Consider the following 14,533-nt stretch of genomic DNA (forward strand, 5'->3'; position numbering starts at 1 on the left):
ACATTTTGTGAATTATCATCGTCATCATCATCCACTGGACATACACTGCTGGAAAATGCTATGTCCAGAACTCTACCAGCATTTCAATCATCCCAAGTTAGATGTCTTCAAGTGCCTCCTGTTTCTTTTTCAATGTCATCTGTACAATTACCATCAAGTTGTTGCATTGGTTCTCTCTTATAGTCTAAGATCTCAACTTAAATTGATCTTCCCTCATTGAGTCTGTTAATAAAATGTGTATTTTATACAGCACAGTGTGTAAATAAATGTGCTAAGATTGCCATCCCATATTTCTGCGCAGCTATTATTAATTAAAAATTATTTAATTAAATTAATAGTGAATGTTATACAGTTTCTTAAAAAAATTAGCATCACTCAAGAGTAAACATTGCGAATAAAATATCAAAGTATAGTTGCATATATTTTCCCAGATAACATGAAAGGTTGCCAGGTGTAAACAGGTAAGTATGTATTAGGAAATTACCCTCATGAAGTTCCTTACAAATTACAAATATCTGTGTGTGTGTGTGTGTGTGTGTGTGTGAAAACTATGACAGTTCTATGTATATACATAAGTATCTAAAAACTAGGACGATTCTACATCGAGTATACATGAGAAGGAGGTGAGCAAAGAAAAAGAACGCAAACAAGAGTGGAACTGACAGTGATGGTCATTTAAGAAAAGTCAGTATAATAAATACTCTGATAAAGTGACAAGCTGTAGGATAGTGGGACTTGAACAGCCAATGTAAGCATATTATATACTGAATAGTGTATACAGACATGGTATCTACTGGAAGTATAGAAGTTGATAAGTAGAGGAGGACTGTACAGATTAGGTGAAGTATTAAGGAGTATAAGCGAAGTGTAGAGAAGATTTGTAACTTTACCAGAAAATACTTAATTATAGTATGCATAGGAACGTATACTGGAATAATGAACCATGAGGCCTACTCAGAAAGGATGACAAGGGGGCGTACGTGGCATTTGTTATGTATATAGGGCAGGCGTACCTACATGGAGATAGGACGACCTGTGGCCCAAGAAACAGGAATGTTCTATAAAGGGGTGCACCTACCGAAATGGAAAGAGGAAGTGCTCTCATATGGTCAACCCACAGGCAAGGTATAGGTACTGATCCTAGGGGAAAGGGACAGTATCGAGACAGAAGTCACAAAATTTTGTATGGATTATTCTGCAAAGTTTGCATTCTATGTACCACTAGCATTTATATTTTTTATGTAAGTTTACGAGTGTCAAAAGGAACACTTTCATGTTCCCCAGAGTTCCTCCAAACTACAACAGATAATGAAGCTAGTACATACTAAAGAAAAAGTAGTACAGAGGATAGAAACAGAAAATAGAATACGCAAGTGTCATGTACACCTGCAGTGTACGACATCAAAGTAGTACAGAGGATAGAAACAGAAAATAGAATACGCAAGTGTCATGTACACCTGCAGTGTACGATATCAAACCAGTCTTTGGACTGAAGACTACAACAGCAACATTGTGAGAGTGTTGTTGTGAGTGAGAGTGTTGTTGTGAGTGATGCTATGTACATAATGATTATGTATAAAATATATCATGTACGATCTGAGGGGGAGGGGGGATATTTAGTGTTTCGAGAATTTCTGCGCAAATTCTTGAATCACTCAGTCTTTCACCATCTCGAACACACGATATTTCAGATGTGACTGGGAGAAATGAACCCCATCTACTGTGTGTCACGTGTCTGCGTGTGCAGGTTTGAAGTTTGTTGTAGAAGACGGTAGACACAGCGGTCGAAGCACCAACAAGTACTTGTCGGTCGCACCATGGAAGTCGTAATGAAAGGGCATGGCAGAACCAAGTAACTTCTGTGGTAATCTGTGCTATTGTTTATCTATGACTATTGTTAGTGATGAAAGAACAATTGAGTGGAAAAAGATTTTTAGTAACTTTTAACCTGAACTTGCAAGAGTCAAGACAGGTGTATGATTTCTGTATAATAGAGTTGTGGTTAGCAAGCCAACTTTGTTGTAAATGTAATGGTGTTTCTAAGATTTGGATATGCGAGGAGACTTACTTAACAGTATTTATTCATGTGGAGAGTGAGATTTGTAAAAGGTTGATGTTTAAATATATGTCATTAAATGAAGCAAAAGAAAGTGTGTATGTTACTTATTTTTATAAGTCTTGAGAAATTCCTGTTCCCAGCAATATACTGTGAAGAAGAAGAGAAAGGGAGTTTGCAGCAGCAAGCTAACCAGCTAGGAAAGTCGGCTGACCATTACAAGTAAGTCGTATCGTTAAAGAAGTGGGAGTTTACACACACACTTTACCACTTTAAGTCGTTCAAAATGTTAGACTGTGACATGCTTATCCAGATGACTTCTGTAGCTGTCATGATAGATTTTACTTAAAATTGTAATAAAACTATCTTTACTATTGGAGTAACTATTAGGATATCACATTTACAAAAAAGGCAACGTAACTTTCCAAACACCACTTTTATAAAGTTACTATCTTCTCAATGATTTACTCACTTTGGTCACATTTAATTTGTGTGTACTATCCATACTCTGAGCACATCATCACCTCACCTTTATATGGTATCTAAACATGTAAGTAGCACTCTGTAAAGTTGGACCAAATAGTTATTTCAGAGTATCAGTTATCACAGTTACAGTTATTTTTTTGTACCAGTTACTTTTAATAGATATTTATAACTGCCAGTTATTTTTGCTACCAAATTTCCCAGACAGGAGTACTGTTAACTCTCGAGTATCCACGAAATGTGAGCTGCTAGATTTCCCTCAGCTCACGTACATACAAACTCAGACTTTTTTCTCCAATATATATCTTTTGGGTTAGAAATTTCACTTTTGTCACTTAATCTCTAGGCTTTTTTGAAGAACAGTATCTTAAAGTAGTCGACTGACAGTGTCTCATGGAACAGCTCATTTTGAAACTTTTTTGCTAACTAACATTTTTTTTCTATTTTTTTTATTTTTTGTGCTCCTACAGTTGAATCTGTAAAGCATACATTAAATTATTTAACTTATTTTGTTTGGTTTGGTTGTTGTGCAAGCTGATTATGGTGTGTGGCACCAAGCTGAGAGCTACTGCATTCAGATTAAAGGCACCTGCATGAATGGCATCATCTGGAGCACTTTAAGGGCAATAACAATCCAGTTATTTTTATACTCAGTGGAGCTCCCTGGCAACCAGTGGTTGTTTCTGCAGAAGTAGTCAAATGTTCATTCAACTCAAATATCTATCCTCCCTGAATATCATTGTCTGCTACGACCTGCTGGAGTCCAGGACACAGTTACCAGACTCCGGGTTACCTGCAGTGGTAGCCCGTGACTTCCTCATGGTCACTCTATGTAGTTAGATAGCATGGAAGTGTAGTACACACTCTGATAAAAAGATGGCATGTAATCTCACAGTTATTAGCAGAGTATCTACTGGGTGGTTCGTCCTTCTGCTCTGTTCATTTATTGCTGGTCAGATCTCAGATAATATGAAAGCATAGAACGCACTTTAATAAACAGATGGCATGACACACCATTGGAAGTTATTAAAATAATTGCTAGTAACATATGAGTGGTTATTACAGTAGCTGCTACTGCTGAATAATGGCCGATCTCTATCAGTTAAGTTATTTTTGGCCACCTCTAGCACTCTGACACTGTACTCTGATTTGATGTGTTGTTGTTGTTGTTGTTGGAGCTCGTCATTGTTGCCAGCACTGACATGAGGCAGTCAGTGTGTGTTGGAACCCATGTTAAGTGTTAGACATTGCCAGACCACAATGTATATCGCTTTATGCAGAAGGTGGTAATGCTTCTATTAATGTTTTTTTGCAATGTGGTTTATGAAGAACTGGCCAAAAGTACTATATTTTCATAAAAGTGTACTGTTTCCATTAACAAATGGTAAGTGTTATTGCCCACCATTTTCATGTACTTGCAAAACTGAATTATCATGAAGATACTCACAACTGTATCACTGAGAATCTAAGTTACATTACTAAAACGAAATGTGCTTCTTGCGTGTAAATGTGTTGATTGACAATATGATGCCAGTACTTTTAAACTTTCTTGCCGTACTAAGTTGCAAAATATTCAGAACTTACTCATACAATAATCAATAATGAAGAATTAGTTCTGGCAACACATAAGTGATTAACCACTGCCAAAAAGATCACTGAAAGAATTTCAGAGCATACTACGAGTATTTAGGACTTTGTGTGAAGTTATTCAGAACTCACCTTGCTACCTATGTAGTTAACACTTTCATATATAGTCTGTTGAGGTGCGGACAGTGAGCTGTTGCGGCCCATGTACCGTGAAAAGGTGAGTGAGTGATGTAAAATGTGCTGTGCTCTGATTGAACATTAGTGAATGTATATATGTACCATACATTAATAATGTGTCACATGCAGGTGTAGGCAAATGACACAAATATGCCATTACTAATGAGAGGCACTTAGTAGTACCCTTTTTCTTTCCATTTTTCTGAGGAGGAGTGCATGAAACAGAGCAAGAGGACATTGGACACTGCACTGGAAGTTTCATGAAGGACAATGTGAAGCAGAATTCACCATGTTCACTTGCTGATACCAAGATGATAAATTAGACTAGTATTTTATGATTCATCAAGTATACCTGTAAAGATGTTTTAATGTTTCACATAATAATAACTAAAATTGCTTCACAGTACCACTCTCATAATAATTTCAAATCATAAAACATCCCAGATAAAAGTAATACCATGGCGGAAAATCTTGTGTTACTGTTCTGTGGTCACACAAGTAGTTCCAAGCTTTATGCTTATTACAGTTATACTGCTTGTGTGTTTCCTCCTATTTACTCACAATGTTACTGTTGTAGTCTTCAGTCCAAAGACTGGTTTGATGTAACTCTCGATGCAGGTCTATCTTTATGCAAGCCTTTCCATCTCTGGATATTAAACCTTGATTCTCTCTCTCTCTCTCTCTCTCTCTCTCTCTCTCTCCCCCCCCCCCCTCCCATCTATCTTGCCCCAAACTACCCTTAGTTACCAAATTAACAATTCCTTCCTTAGCGAGTGATGCAGTTGTTTCATTATTCCATATGAATGCAAGAACATAATGTTGTTGAACATTATTTCAGTGCATCATAAGTAAACAGTTGCCCTTTTATGAATCATTTTCTATGCATGTGAAATTTATTGGACAATATGAGCAAATCTTCCTAATTAAAGTGTATTAATTTTATGAACTTATAGTTCATGGTCACAGATTTACAGTTTTGGAGCAGATCTCAGGTGGGAGCATTTTTTTCACTGATTTCTGATAGATTTTGATGAACTACATGAAACTGCAGAGGACAGTCCTCACTAGCTCAAAGCAGTTGTCTTTATAGATCCTCCAAAACTGAAGAATTCTAGGGGGGAGACAGTAATAGTGAAGAAGACCATCTCTGTCAGAAATACTCGTAGTAAAAGGTGAAAGAACTATAGTGGAATGCACAGCAGAAATAATCACTGTATGAAATTTCCTCAATGAAATTTAAGATTAAGCAACTGATGAAGAGCTATCAGTAAAAAATAATAATTTGAAAGAAACTGATAGTGCTTCCACTGAACCCTCTGATCTGGTACGTAAAACAAAATAGGACAAAAGAATTGTTTGCACAAGAAGTAATATATTATTGGCATGATTAAGGAAGGGACTTAGCTTTAATTTCTGAAAAATCTAAGTTAGTGCTGAATTATTTTAATTTGTCTTTGATGAGTACCTTCTGTCCATGACTGTTTCTTATGCAAACCAGTGCACTTCAAAAATTAAGAATGCAATGGTAGATGTTATTGCTAATGAACTGAAAGTATTTTTCACAATTTTATTCATATATGATTATTGTCCATTTCCTATAACGAAGAATTACTATTGTCAGAATGAGTCTATTTCTAATGTTATAGTATAGAATAGGTTTCTGGTAATTTTGAGAAACTTACATATTTCAAAAAATAACGTAGATCTATGTAATAAATTCCCCAAATTCTAGCCCCTGTAGTGACTACTGAATGACAGATGGAAGAATTTTTGCTATGCGGACATAAACTTGTCAGTGCCTGAGTCAATGGAATTATATTATGGAATACATGGAGCAAAACACTATGTACATGGTAACCCAATTAGATTCAGTTATAAGGTCTGCCGCATTTGCTTATGTCACCTGTTTAGTGCAATCTGTTGCATATTAGGGAGCAAGAACTAGTAATAGACCTATATCTCTAACGTCGATCAGTTGTAGAATTTTGGAACACGTATTGTGTTCGAGTATAATGAGTTATCTGGAGACTAGAAATCTACTCTGTAGGAATCAGCATGGGTTTTGAAAAAGACGGTCATGTGAAACCCAGCTCGCGCTATTCGTCCACGAGACTCAGGGGGCCATAGACACGGGTTCACAGGTAAATGCCGGGTTTCTTGACTTCCGCAAGGCGTTCGATACAGTTCCCCACAGTCGTTTAATGAACAAAGTAAGAGCATACGGACTATCAGACCAATTGTGTGATTGGATTGAGGAGTTCCTAGATAACAGGACGCAGCATGTCATTCTCAATGGAGAGAAGTCTTCCGAAGTAAGGGAGATTTCAGGTGTGCCGCAGGGGAGTGTCATAGGACCGTTGCTATTCACAATATACATAAATGACCTAGTGGATGACATCAGAAGCTCACTGAGGCTTTTTGCAGATGACGCTGTGGTGTATCGAGAGGTTGTAACAATGGAAAATTGTACTGAAATGCAAGAGGATCTGCAGCGAATTGATGCATGGTGCAGGGAATGGCAATTGAATCTCAATGTAGACAAGTGTAATGTGCTGCGAATACACAGAAAGATAGATCCTTTATCATTTAGCTACAAAATAGCAGGTCAGCAACTGGAAGCAGTTAATACCATAAATTATCTGGGAGTACGCATTAGGAGTGATTTAAAATGGAATGATCATATAATGTTGATCGTCGGTAAAGCAGATGCCAGACTGAGATTCATTGGAAGAATCCTAAGGAAATGCAATCTGAAAACAAAGGAAGTAGGTTACAGTACGCTTGTTCGCCCACTGCTTGAATACTGCTCAGCAGTGTGGGATCCATACCAGATAGGGTTGATAGAAGATATAGAGAAGATCCAACGGAGAGCAGCGCGCTTCGTTACAGGATCATTTAGTAATCGCGAAAGCGTTACGAAGATGATAGATAAACTCCAGTGGAAGACTCTACAGGAGAGACACTCAGTAGCTTGGTAAGGGCTTTTGTCAAAGTTTCGAGAACATACCTTCTACGTATATCTTGCGAAGAGACCATGAGGATAAAATCAGAGAGATTAGAGCCCACACAGAGGCATACCGACTATCCTTCTTTCCACGAACAATACAAGACTGGAATAGAAGGGAGAACCGATAGAGGTACTCAAGGTACCCTCCGCCACACACCGTCAGGTGGCTTGCGGAGTATGGATGTAGATGTAGAGGTCTTTGTGTTGGATGGTCTGTATATACACTACTGGCCATTAAAATTGCTTCACCAAGAAGAAATGAAGATGATAAATGGGTATTCATTGGACAAATATATTACACTAGAACTGACATGTGATTACATTTTCACGCAATTTGGTTACATAGATCCTGAGAAATCAGTACCCAGAACAACCACTTCTGGTCGTAATAATGGCCGTGATACGCCTCGGCATTGAGTCAAACAGAGCTTGGATGGTTTGTACAGGTACAGCTGCCCATGCAGCTTCAACACGATACCACAGTTCATCAAGAGTAGTGACTGGCGTATTGTGATGAGCCAGTTGCTCAGCCACCATTGACCAGATGTTTTAAATTGGTGAGAGATCTGGAGAATGTGCTGGCCAGGGCAGCAGACGAACATTTTCTGTGTCCAGAGAGGCCCGTGCAGGACCTGCAACATGCGGTCGTGCATTATCCTGCAGAAATGTAGGGTTTCACAGGGATCGAATGAAGGGTAGAGCCACGGGTCGTATCACATCTGAAATGTAACGTCCACTGTTCAAAGTGCCGTCAATGTGAACAAGAGGTGACAGAGACGTGTAACCAATGGCACCCCATACCATCACGCTGGGTGATACGCCAGTATGACGATGACGAATACACACTTCCAATGTGAGTTCACCGTGATGTCGCCAAACATGGATGCGACCATCATGATGCTGTGAGCAGAACCTGGATTCATCCGAAAAAATGACATTTTGCCATTCGTGCAACTAGTTTCGTCGTTGAGTACACCATTGCAGGCGCTCCTGTCTGTGATGCAGTGTCAAGGGTAACCGCAGCCATGGTCTCCGAGCTGATAGTCCATGCTGCTGCAAATGTCATTGAACTGTTCGTGCAGATGGTTGTTGTTTTGCAAACGTCCCCATATGTTGACTCAGGGATCGAGACGTGGCTGCACAATCCGTTACAGCCATGCAGATAAGATGCCTGTCATCCCGACTGGTAGGGACACGAGGCCGTTGGGATCCAGCACGGCGTTCCATATTACCCTTCTGAACCCACCGGTTCCATATTCTGCTAACAGTCATTGGATCTCGACCAACGCGAGCAGTAATGTTGTGATATGATAAACTGCAATAGCGATAGGCTACTATCTGACCTTTATCAAAGTCGGAAACGTGATGGTACACATTTCTCCTCCTTACACAAGGTATTACAACAACGTTTCACCAGGCAATGCCGCTCAACTGCTGTTTGTGTATGAGAAATCGGTTGGAAACTTTCCTCATGTCAGCACGTTGTAAGTGTCGCCACCTGCACCAACATTGTGTGAATGCTCTGAAAAGCTAATAATTTCCATGACACAGCATCTTCTTCCTGTTGGTTAAATTTCGCCAGTATTGTACAATTTAAACGCTATGTTTTTTTGCCCCCCCCCCCCCCCCCCCAAATTGATTTGCTTGTTCCCAAAATGAACATTCAAAATAAAATGTTTTTCTTTTCTAAAACACACAAATTGCACTGTCTACAACATTTTTTGCTTACAAAGGCAAAGGAAATGTCCCGAACTAGGTTAAACAAATCTGGCTGAGTTTCTGTTGGCAACAAACTGACATGGAGCAACATAATGAAAACAATAGTTCACTGATAACACTAACATGTAATTTTTAATGGGGAAGATACCAACTCCATCAACCCAACCAATGGAAACACATGACTCCCATTTGTAAATGCCTGATGAAAATGTATCATGCAGAATGTGGAACAAATTAGTACGATAATATAATATACAATTTTCAATGCAATCCACTGTAGTAAACATTACCTGTGGAAGACAAAGTATTGTGCAGAGAACAAAAGTAACTTCTTATAATTTACATGAATTATTAGGAGCATCATTTGTGTAGGTTTCCATCTGCCAAGGAGAACTGACAGTGTTCTAATTGTGTCATAATCACCTGAAGGCAATGGCTTTAACCAATGAATATGATCAGATGTTTGAAAATTCAGAAACAGTAAAGAGTGTTTTTAAATTCCCCTTGATTATTCTATGTTGTTGTTGTGGTCTTCAGTCCTGAGACTGGTTTGATGCAGCTCTCCACGCTACTCTATCCTGTGCAAGCTTCTTCATCTCCCAGTACCTACTGCAACCTACATCCTTCTGAATCTGCTTATTGTATTCATCTCTTGGTCTCCCCCTACGATTTTTACCCTCCACGCTGCCCTCCAATACTAAATTGGTGATCCCTTGATGCCTCAGAACATGTCCTACCAACCGATCCCTTCTTCTGGTCAAGTTGTGCCACAAACTTCTCCTCTCCCCAACCCTATTCAATACTTCCTCATTAGTTATGTGATCTACCCATCTAATCTTCAGCATTCTTCTGTAGCACCACATTTCGAAAGCTTCTATTCTCTTCTTGTCCAAACTGTTTACCGTCCATGTTTCACTTCCATACATGGCTACACTCCATACAAATACTTTCAGAAATGACTTCCTGACACTTAAATCTATACTCGATGTTAACAAATTTCTCTTCTTCAGAAACGCTTTCCTTGCCATTGCCAGTCTACATTTTATATCCTCTCTACTTCGACCATCATCAGTTATTTTGCTCCCCAAATAGCAAAACTCCTTTACTACTGTAAGTGTCTCATTTCCTAATCTAATACCCTCAACATCACCCGACTTATTTCGACTACATTCCATTACCCTCGTTTTGTTTTTGTTGATGTTAATCTTATATCTTCCCTTCAAGACACCATCCATTCCGTTCAACTGCTCTTCCAAGTCCTTTGCTGTCTCTGACAGAATTACAATGTCATCAGCAAACCTCAAAATTTTTATTTCTTCTCCATGGATTTTAATACCTACTCCGAATTTTTCTTTTGTTTCCTTTATTGCTTGCTCAATGTACAGATTGAATAACATCGGGGAGAGGCTACAACCCTGTCTTACTCCCTTCCCAACCACTGCTTCCCTTTCATGTCCCTCGACTCTTATAACTGCCATCTGGTTTCTGTACAAATTGTAAATAGCCTTTCGCTCCCTGTATTTTACCCCAGCCACCTTTAGAATTTGAAAGAGAGTATTCCAGTCAACATTGTCAAAAGCTTTCTCTAAGTCTACAAATGCTAGAAACATAGGTTTGCCTTTCCTTAATCTTTCTTCTAAGATAAGTCGTAAGGTCAGTATTGCCTCACGTGTTCCAGTATTTCTACGGAATCCAAACTGATCTTCCCCGAGGTCGGCTTCTACTAGTTTTTCCATTCGTCTGTAAAGAATTCGTGTTAGTATTTTGCAGCTGTGGCTTATTAAACTGATTGTTCGGTAATTTTCACATGTGTCAACACCTGCTTTCTTTGGGATTGGAATTATTATATTCTTCTTGAAGTCTGAGGGTATTTCGCCCGTTTCATACATCTTGCTCACCAGATGGTAGAGTTTTGTCAGGACTGGCTCTCCCAAGGCCGTCAGTAGTTCCAATGGAATGTTGTCTACTCCAGGGGCCTAGTTTCGGCTCAGGTCTTTCAGTGCTCTGTCAAACTCTTCATGCAGTATCGTATCTCCCATTTCATCTTCATCTTCATCCTCTTCCATTTCCATAATATTGTCCTCAAGTGCATCGCCCCTGTATAGACCCTCTATATACTCCTTCCACCTTTCTACTTTCCCTTCTTTGCTTAGAACTGGGTTTCCATCTGAGCTCTTGATGTTCATACAAGTGGTTCTCTCTTCTCCAAAGGTCTCTTTAATTTTCCTGTAGGCAGTATCTATCTTACCCCTAGTGAGATACGCCTCTACATCCTTACATTTGTCCTCTAGCCATCCCTGCTTAGCCATTTTGCACTTCCTGTCGATCCCATTTTTGAGACATTTGTATTCCTTTTTGCCTGCTTCATTTACTGCATTTTTATATCTTCTCCTTTCATCAATTAAATTCAATATTTCTTCTGTTACCCAAGGATTTCTACTAGCCCTCGTCTTTTTACCAACTCGATCCTCTGCTGCCTTCACTACTTCATCCCTCAAAGCTACCCATTCTTCTTCTACCGTATTTTTTCCCCCATTCCTGTCAATTGTTCCCTTATGCTCTCCCTGAAACTCTGTACAACCTCTGGTTCTTTCAGTTTATCCAGGTCCCATCTCCTTAAGTTCCCACCTTTTTGCAGTTTCTTCAGTTTCAATCTACAGGTCATAACCAATAGATTGTGGTCAGAGTCCACATCTGCCCCTGAAAATGTCTTACAATTTAAAACCTGGTTCCTAAATCTCTGTCTTACCATTATATAATCTATTTGATACCATTTAGTGTCTCCAGGGTTCTTCCATGTATACAATCTTCTATCATGATTCTTAAACCAAGTGTTAGCTATGATTAAGTTGTGCTCTGTGCAAAATTCTACCAGGCGGCTTCCTCTTTCATTTCTTAGCCCCAATCCATATTCACCTACTACGTTTCCCTCTCTCCCTTTTCCTACACTCGAATTCCAGTCATCAATGACTATTAAATTTTCGTCTCCCTTCACTGTCTGAATAATTTCTTTTACTTCATCATACATTTCTTCAATTTCTTCGTCATCTGCAGAGCTAGTTGGCATATAAACTTGTACTACTGTAGTAGGTGTGGGCTCTTCGTCATCTGCAGAGCTAGTTGGCATATAAACTTGTACTACTGTAGTAGGTGTGGGCTTCGTATCTATCTTGGCCACAACAATGTGTTCGCTGTGCTGTTTGTAATAGCTTACCCACATTCCTATTTTCCTATTCATTATTAAACCTACTCCTGCATTGCCCCTATTTGACTTTGTGTTTATAACCCTGTAGTCACCTGACCAGAAGTCTTGTTTCTCCTGCCACCGAACTTCACTAATTCCCACTATATCTAACTTTAACCTATCCATTTCCCTTTTTAAATTTTCTAACCTACCTGCCCGATTAAGGGATCTGACATTCCACGCTCCGATCCGTAGAACGCCAGTTTTCTTTCTGCTGATAATGACATCCTCTTGAGTAGTCCCCGTCCGGAGATCAGAATGGGGGACTATTTTACCTCCGGAATATTTTACCCAAGAGGACGCCATCATCATTTAATCATACAGTAAAGCTGCATGCCCTCGGGAAAAATTACGGCCGTAGTTTCCCCTTGCTTTCAGCCGTTCGCAGTACCAGCACAGCAAGGCCGTTTTGGTTATTGTTACCACGCCAGACCAGTCAATCATTCAGACTGTTGCCCTTGCAACTACTGAAAAGGCTGCTGCCCCTCTTCAGGAACCACACGTTTGTCTGGCCTCTCAACAGATACCCCTCCGTTGTGGTTGTACCTACGGTACGGCTATCTGTATCGCTGAGGCACGCAAGCCTCCCCACCAATGGCAAGGTCCATGATTCATGGGGGGGGGGGGATTATTCTCTATATATATATATATATATATATATATATATATATATATATATATATATATATATATATATATATATATATATATATATATATATATATATATATGAATATAACAGAGGGAAACATTCCACGTGGGAAAAATATATTTAAAAAGAAAGATGATGAGACTTACCAAACAAAAGCGCTGGCAGGTCGATAGACACACAAACAAACACAAACATACACACAAAATTCTAGCTTTCGCAACCAACGGTTGCCTCGTCAGGAAAGAGGGAAGGAGAAGGAAAGACAAAAGGATATGGGTTTTAAGGGAGAGGGTAAGGAGTCATTCCAATCCCGGGAGCGGAAAGACTTACCTTAGGGGGAAAAAAGGACAGGTATACACTCGCACACACACACATATCCATCCATACATACAAGCAACACTGTCTTGTATGTATGGATGGATATGTGTGTGTGTGCGAGTGTATACCTGTCCTTTTTTCCCCCTAAGGTAAGTCTTTCCGCTCCCGGGATTGGAATGACTCCTTACCCTCTCCCTTAAAACCCATATCCTTTTGTCTTTCCTTCTCCTTCCCTCTTTCCTGACGAGGCAACCGTTGGTTGCGAAAGCTAGAATTTTGTGTGTATGTTTGTGTTTGTTTGTGTGTCTATCGACCTGCCAGCGCTTTTGTTTGGTAAGTCTCATCATCTTTCTTTTTATATATATATATATATATATATATATATATATATATATATATATAAAGGGTGCACAGAGGAATAAAAATAGCTAATAATTTTTCTCATCTGGTAAGAATGATAAATGTGTGTTCATTAAAGGAATAATTCCAGAAATTGCCTTAAGTGAGCAACAGGGATCAAGATAACATTCAGTCAGTTTGGGAGAATCTGATTTTGAATCTTGCTTTTCACCTGTGTGTTGTTTTAGTTCGATTTCCTTAGGGAGAATAATAACTGTCAAACTGTTCAGCTTTATATTCTTGAAATCACATTAAAATTGAATGAATGTATATATTTTAAATAAACCTCAACAAAGATATATATTTTGAATACCTTCATATCGAGGATCTTTTGTAGCTCTGAAATATCTGCACCCTGAAGAAGCTTGATGCACTGATCTACAAAAGCTGCTGCTGGTTCACTAGGTGCCATCACAACCTTGAGTATCATTTCTGCTTTTGTCATTCCCTTAATAACTATCTTGGCATAACTGAAAAATATTGAAACTGATTTTAGTGACTTTCTGAAAACAAAATGCTCAAGAACATGACTACACATTTGGTCACAACAGATAGCTGCTGACTGATCTCTACTCACCTAGCTGGGGCCTTTCGATTTACTTGGGAACCTATGGAGGGCAAATCCAGCAACACTGTCTTCAGCATGTGAGTGTCTAGTAGCAATTGCTCAGCACCAACAGTGCTTATTGGTTTGCATTTAAATATATGATGTATTAGTTTTGGGATGAAGGAACTGAAATTTAAAAGAAAGAGACCTGTAAGTGACGCTGGGAATATTTCAGTCACATAAAAATTATAGTTTTATGCATATCTACAAAATACAGGACAAGCAATCACTTGGTGGGTCATGCAAGGTGGATATGAAAATTACACTTGCTTCTGAATTATGGA

General features: G+C 39.1%; 1 protein-coding gene across 1 annotated transcript in view; it reads right to left on the bottom strand.

The window, feature by feature from the left end:
- LOC126100693 (vacuolar protein sorting-associated protein 53 homolog) overlaps window positions 1-14,533 on the bottom strand; it is a 183,231-nt gene that overhangs the window by 12,923 nt on the left and 155,775 nt on the right. The window contains exons 14-15 of the mRNA XM_049911309.1: window positions 14,220-14,375; window positions 13,956-14,112 (exon numbers count right to left, since the gene is read on the bottom strand). Coding sequence (XP_049767266.1) covers window positions 13,956-14,112; window positions 14,220-14,375 — 313 coding nt within the window. The remainder of the gene's footprint in view (window positions 1-13,955; window positions 14,113-14,219; window positions 14,376-14,533) is intronic.

The sequence above is a fragment of the Schistocerca cancellata genome, chromosome 9 (genome assembly GCF_023864275.1).
Source record: "Schistocerca cancellata isolate TAMUIC-IGC-003103 chromosome 9, iqSchCanc2.1, whole genome shotgun sequence".
Lineage (NCBI taxonomy): Eukaryota > Metazoa > Arthropoda > Insecta > Orthoptera > Acrididae > Schistocerca > Schistocerca cancellata.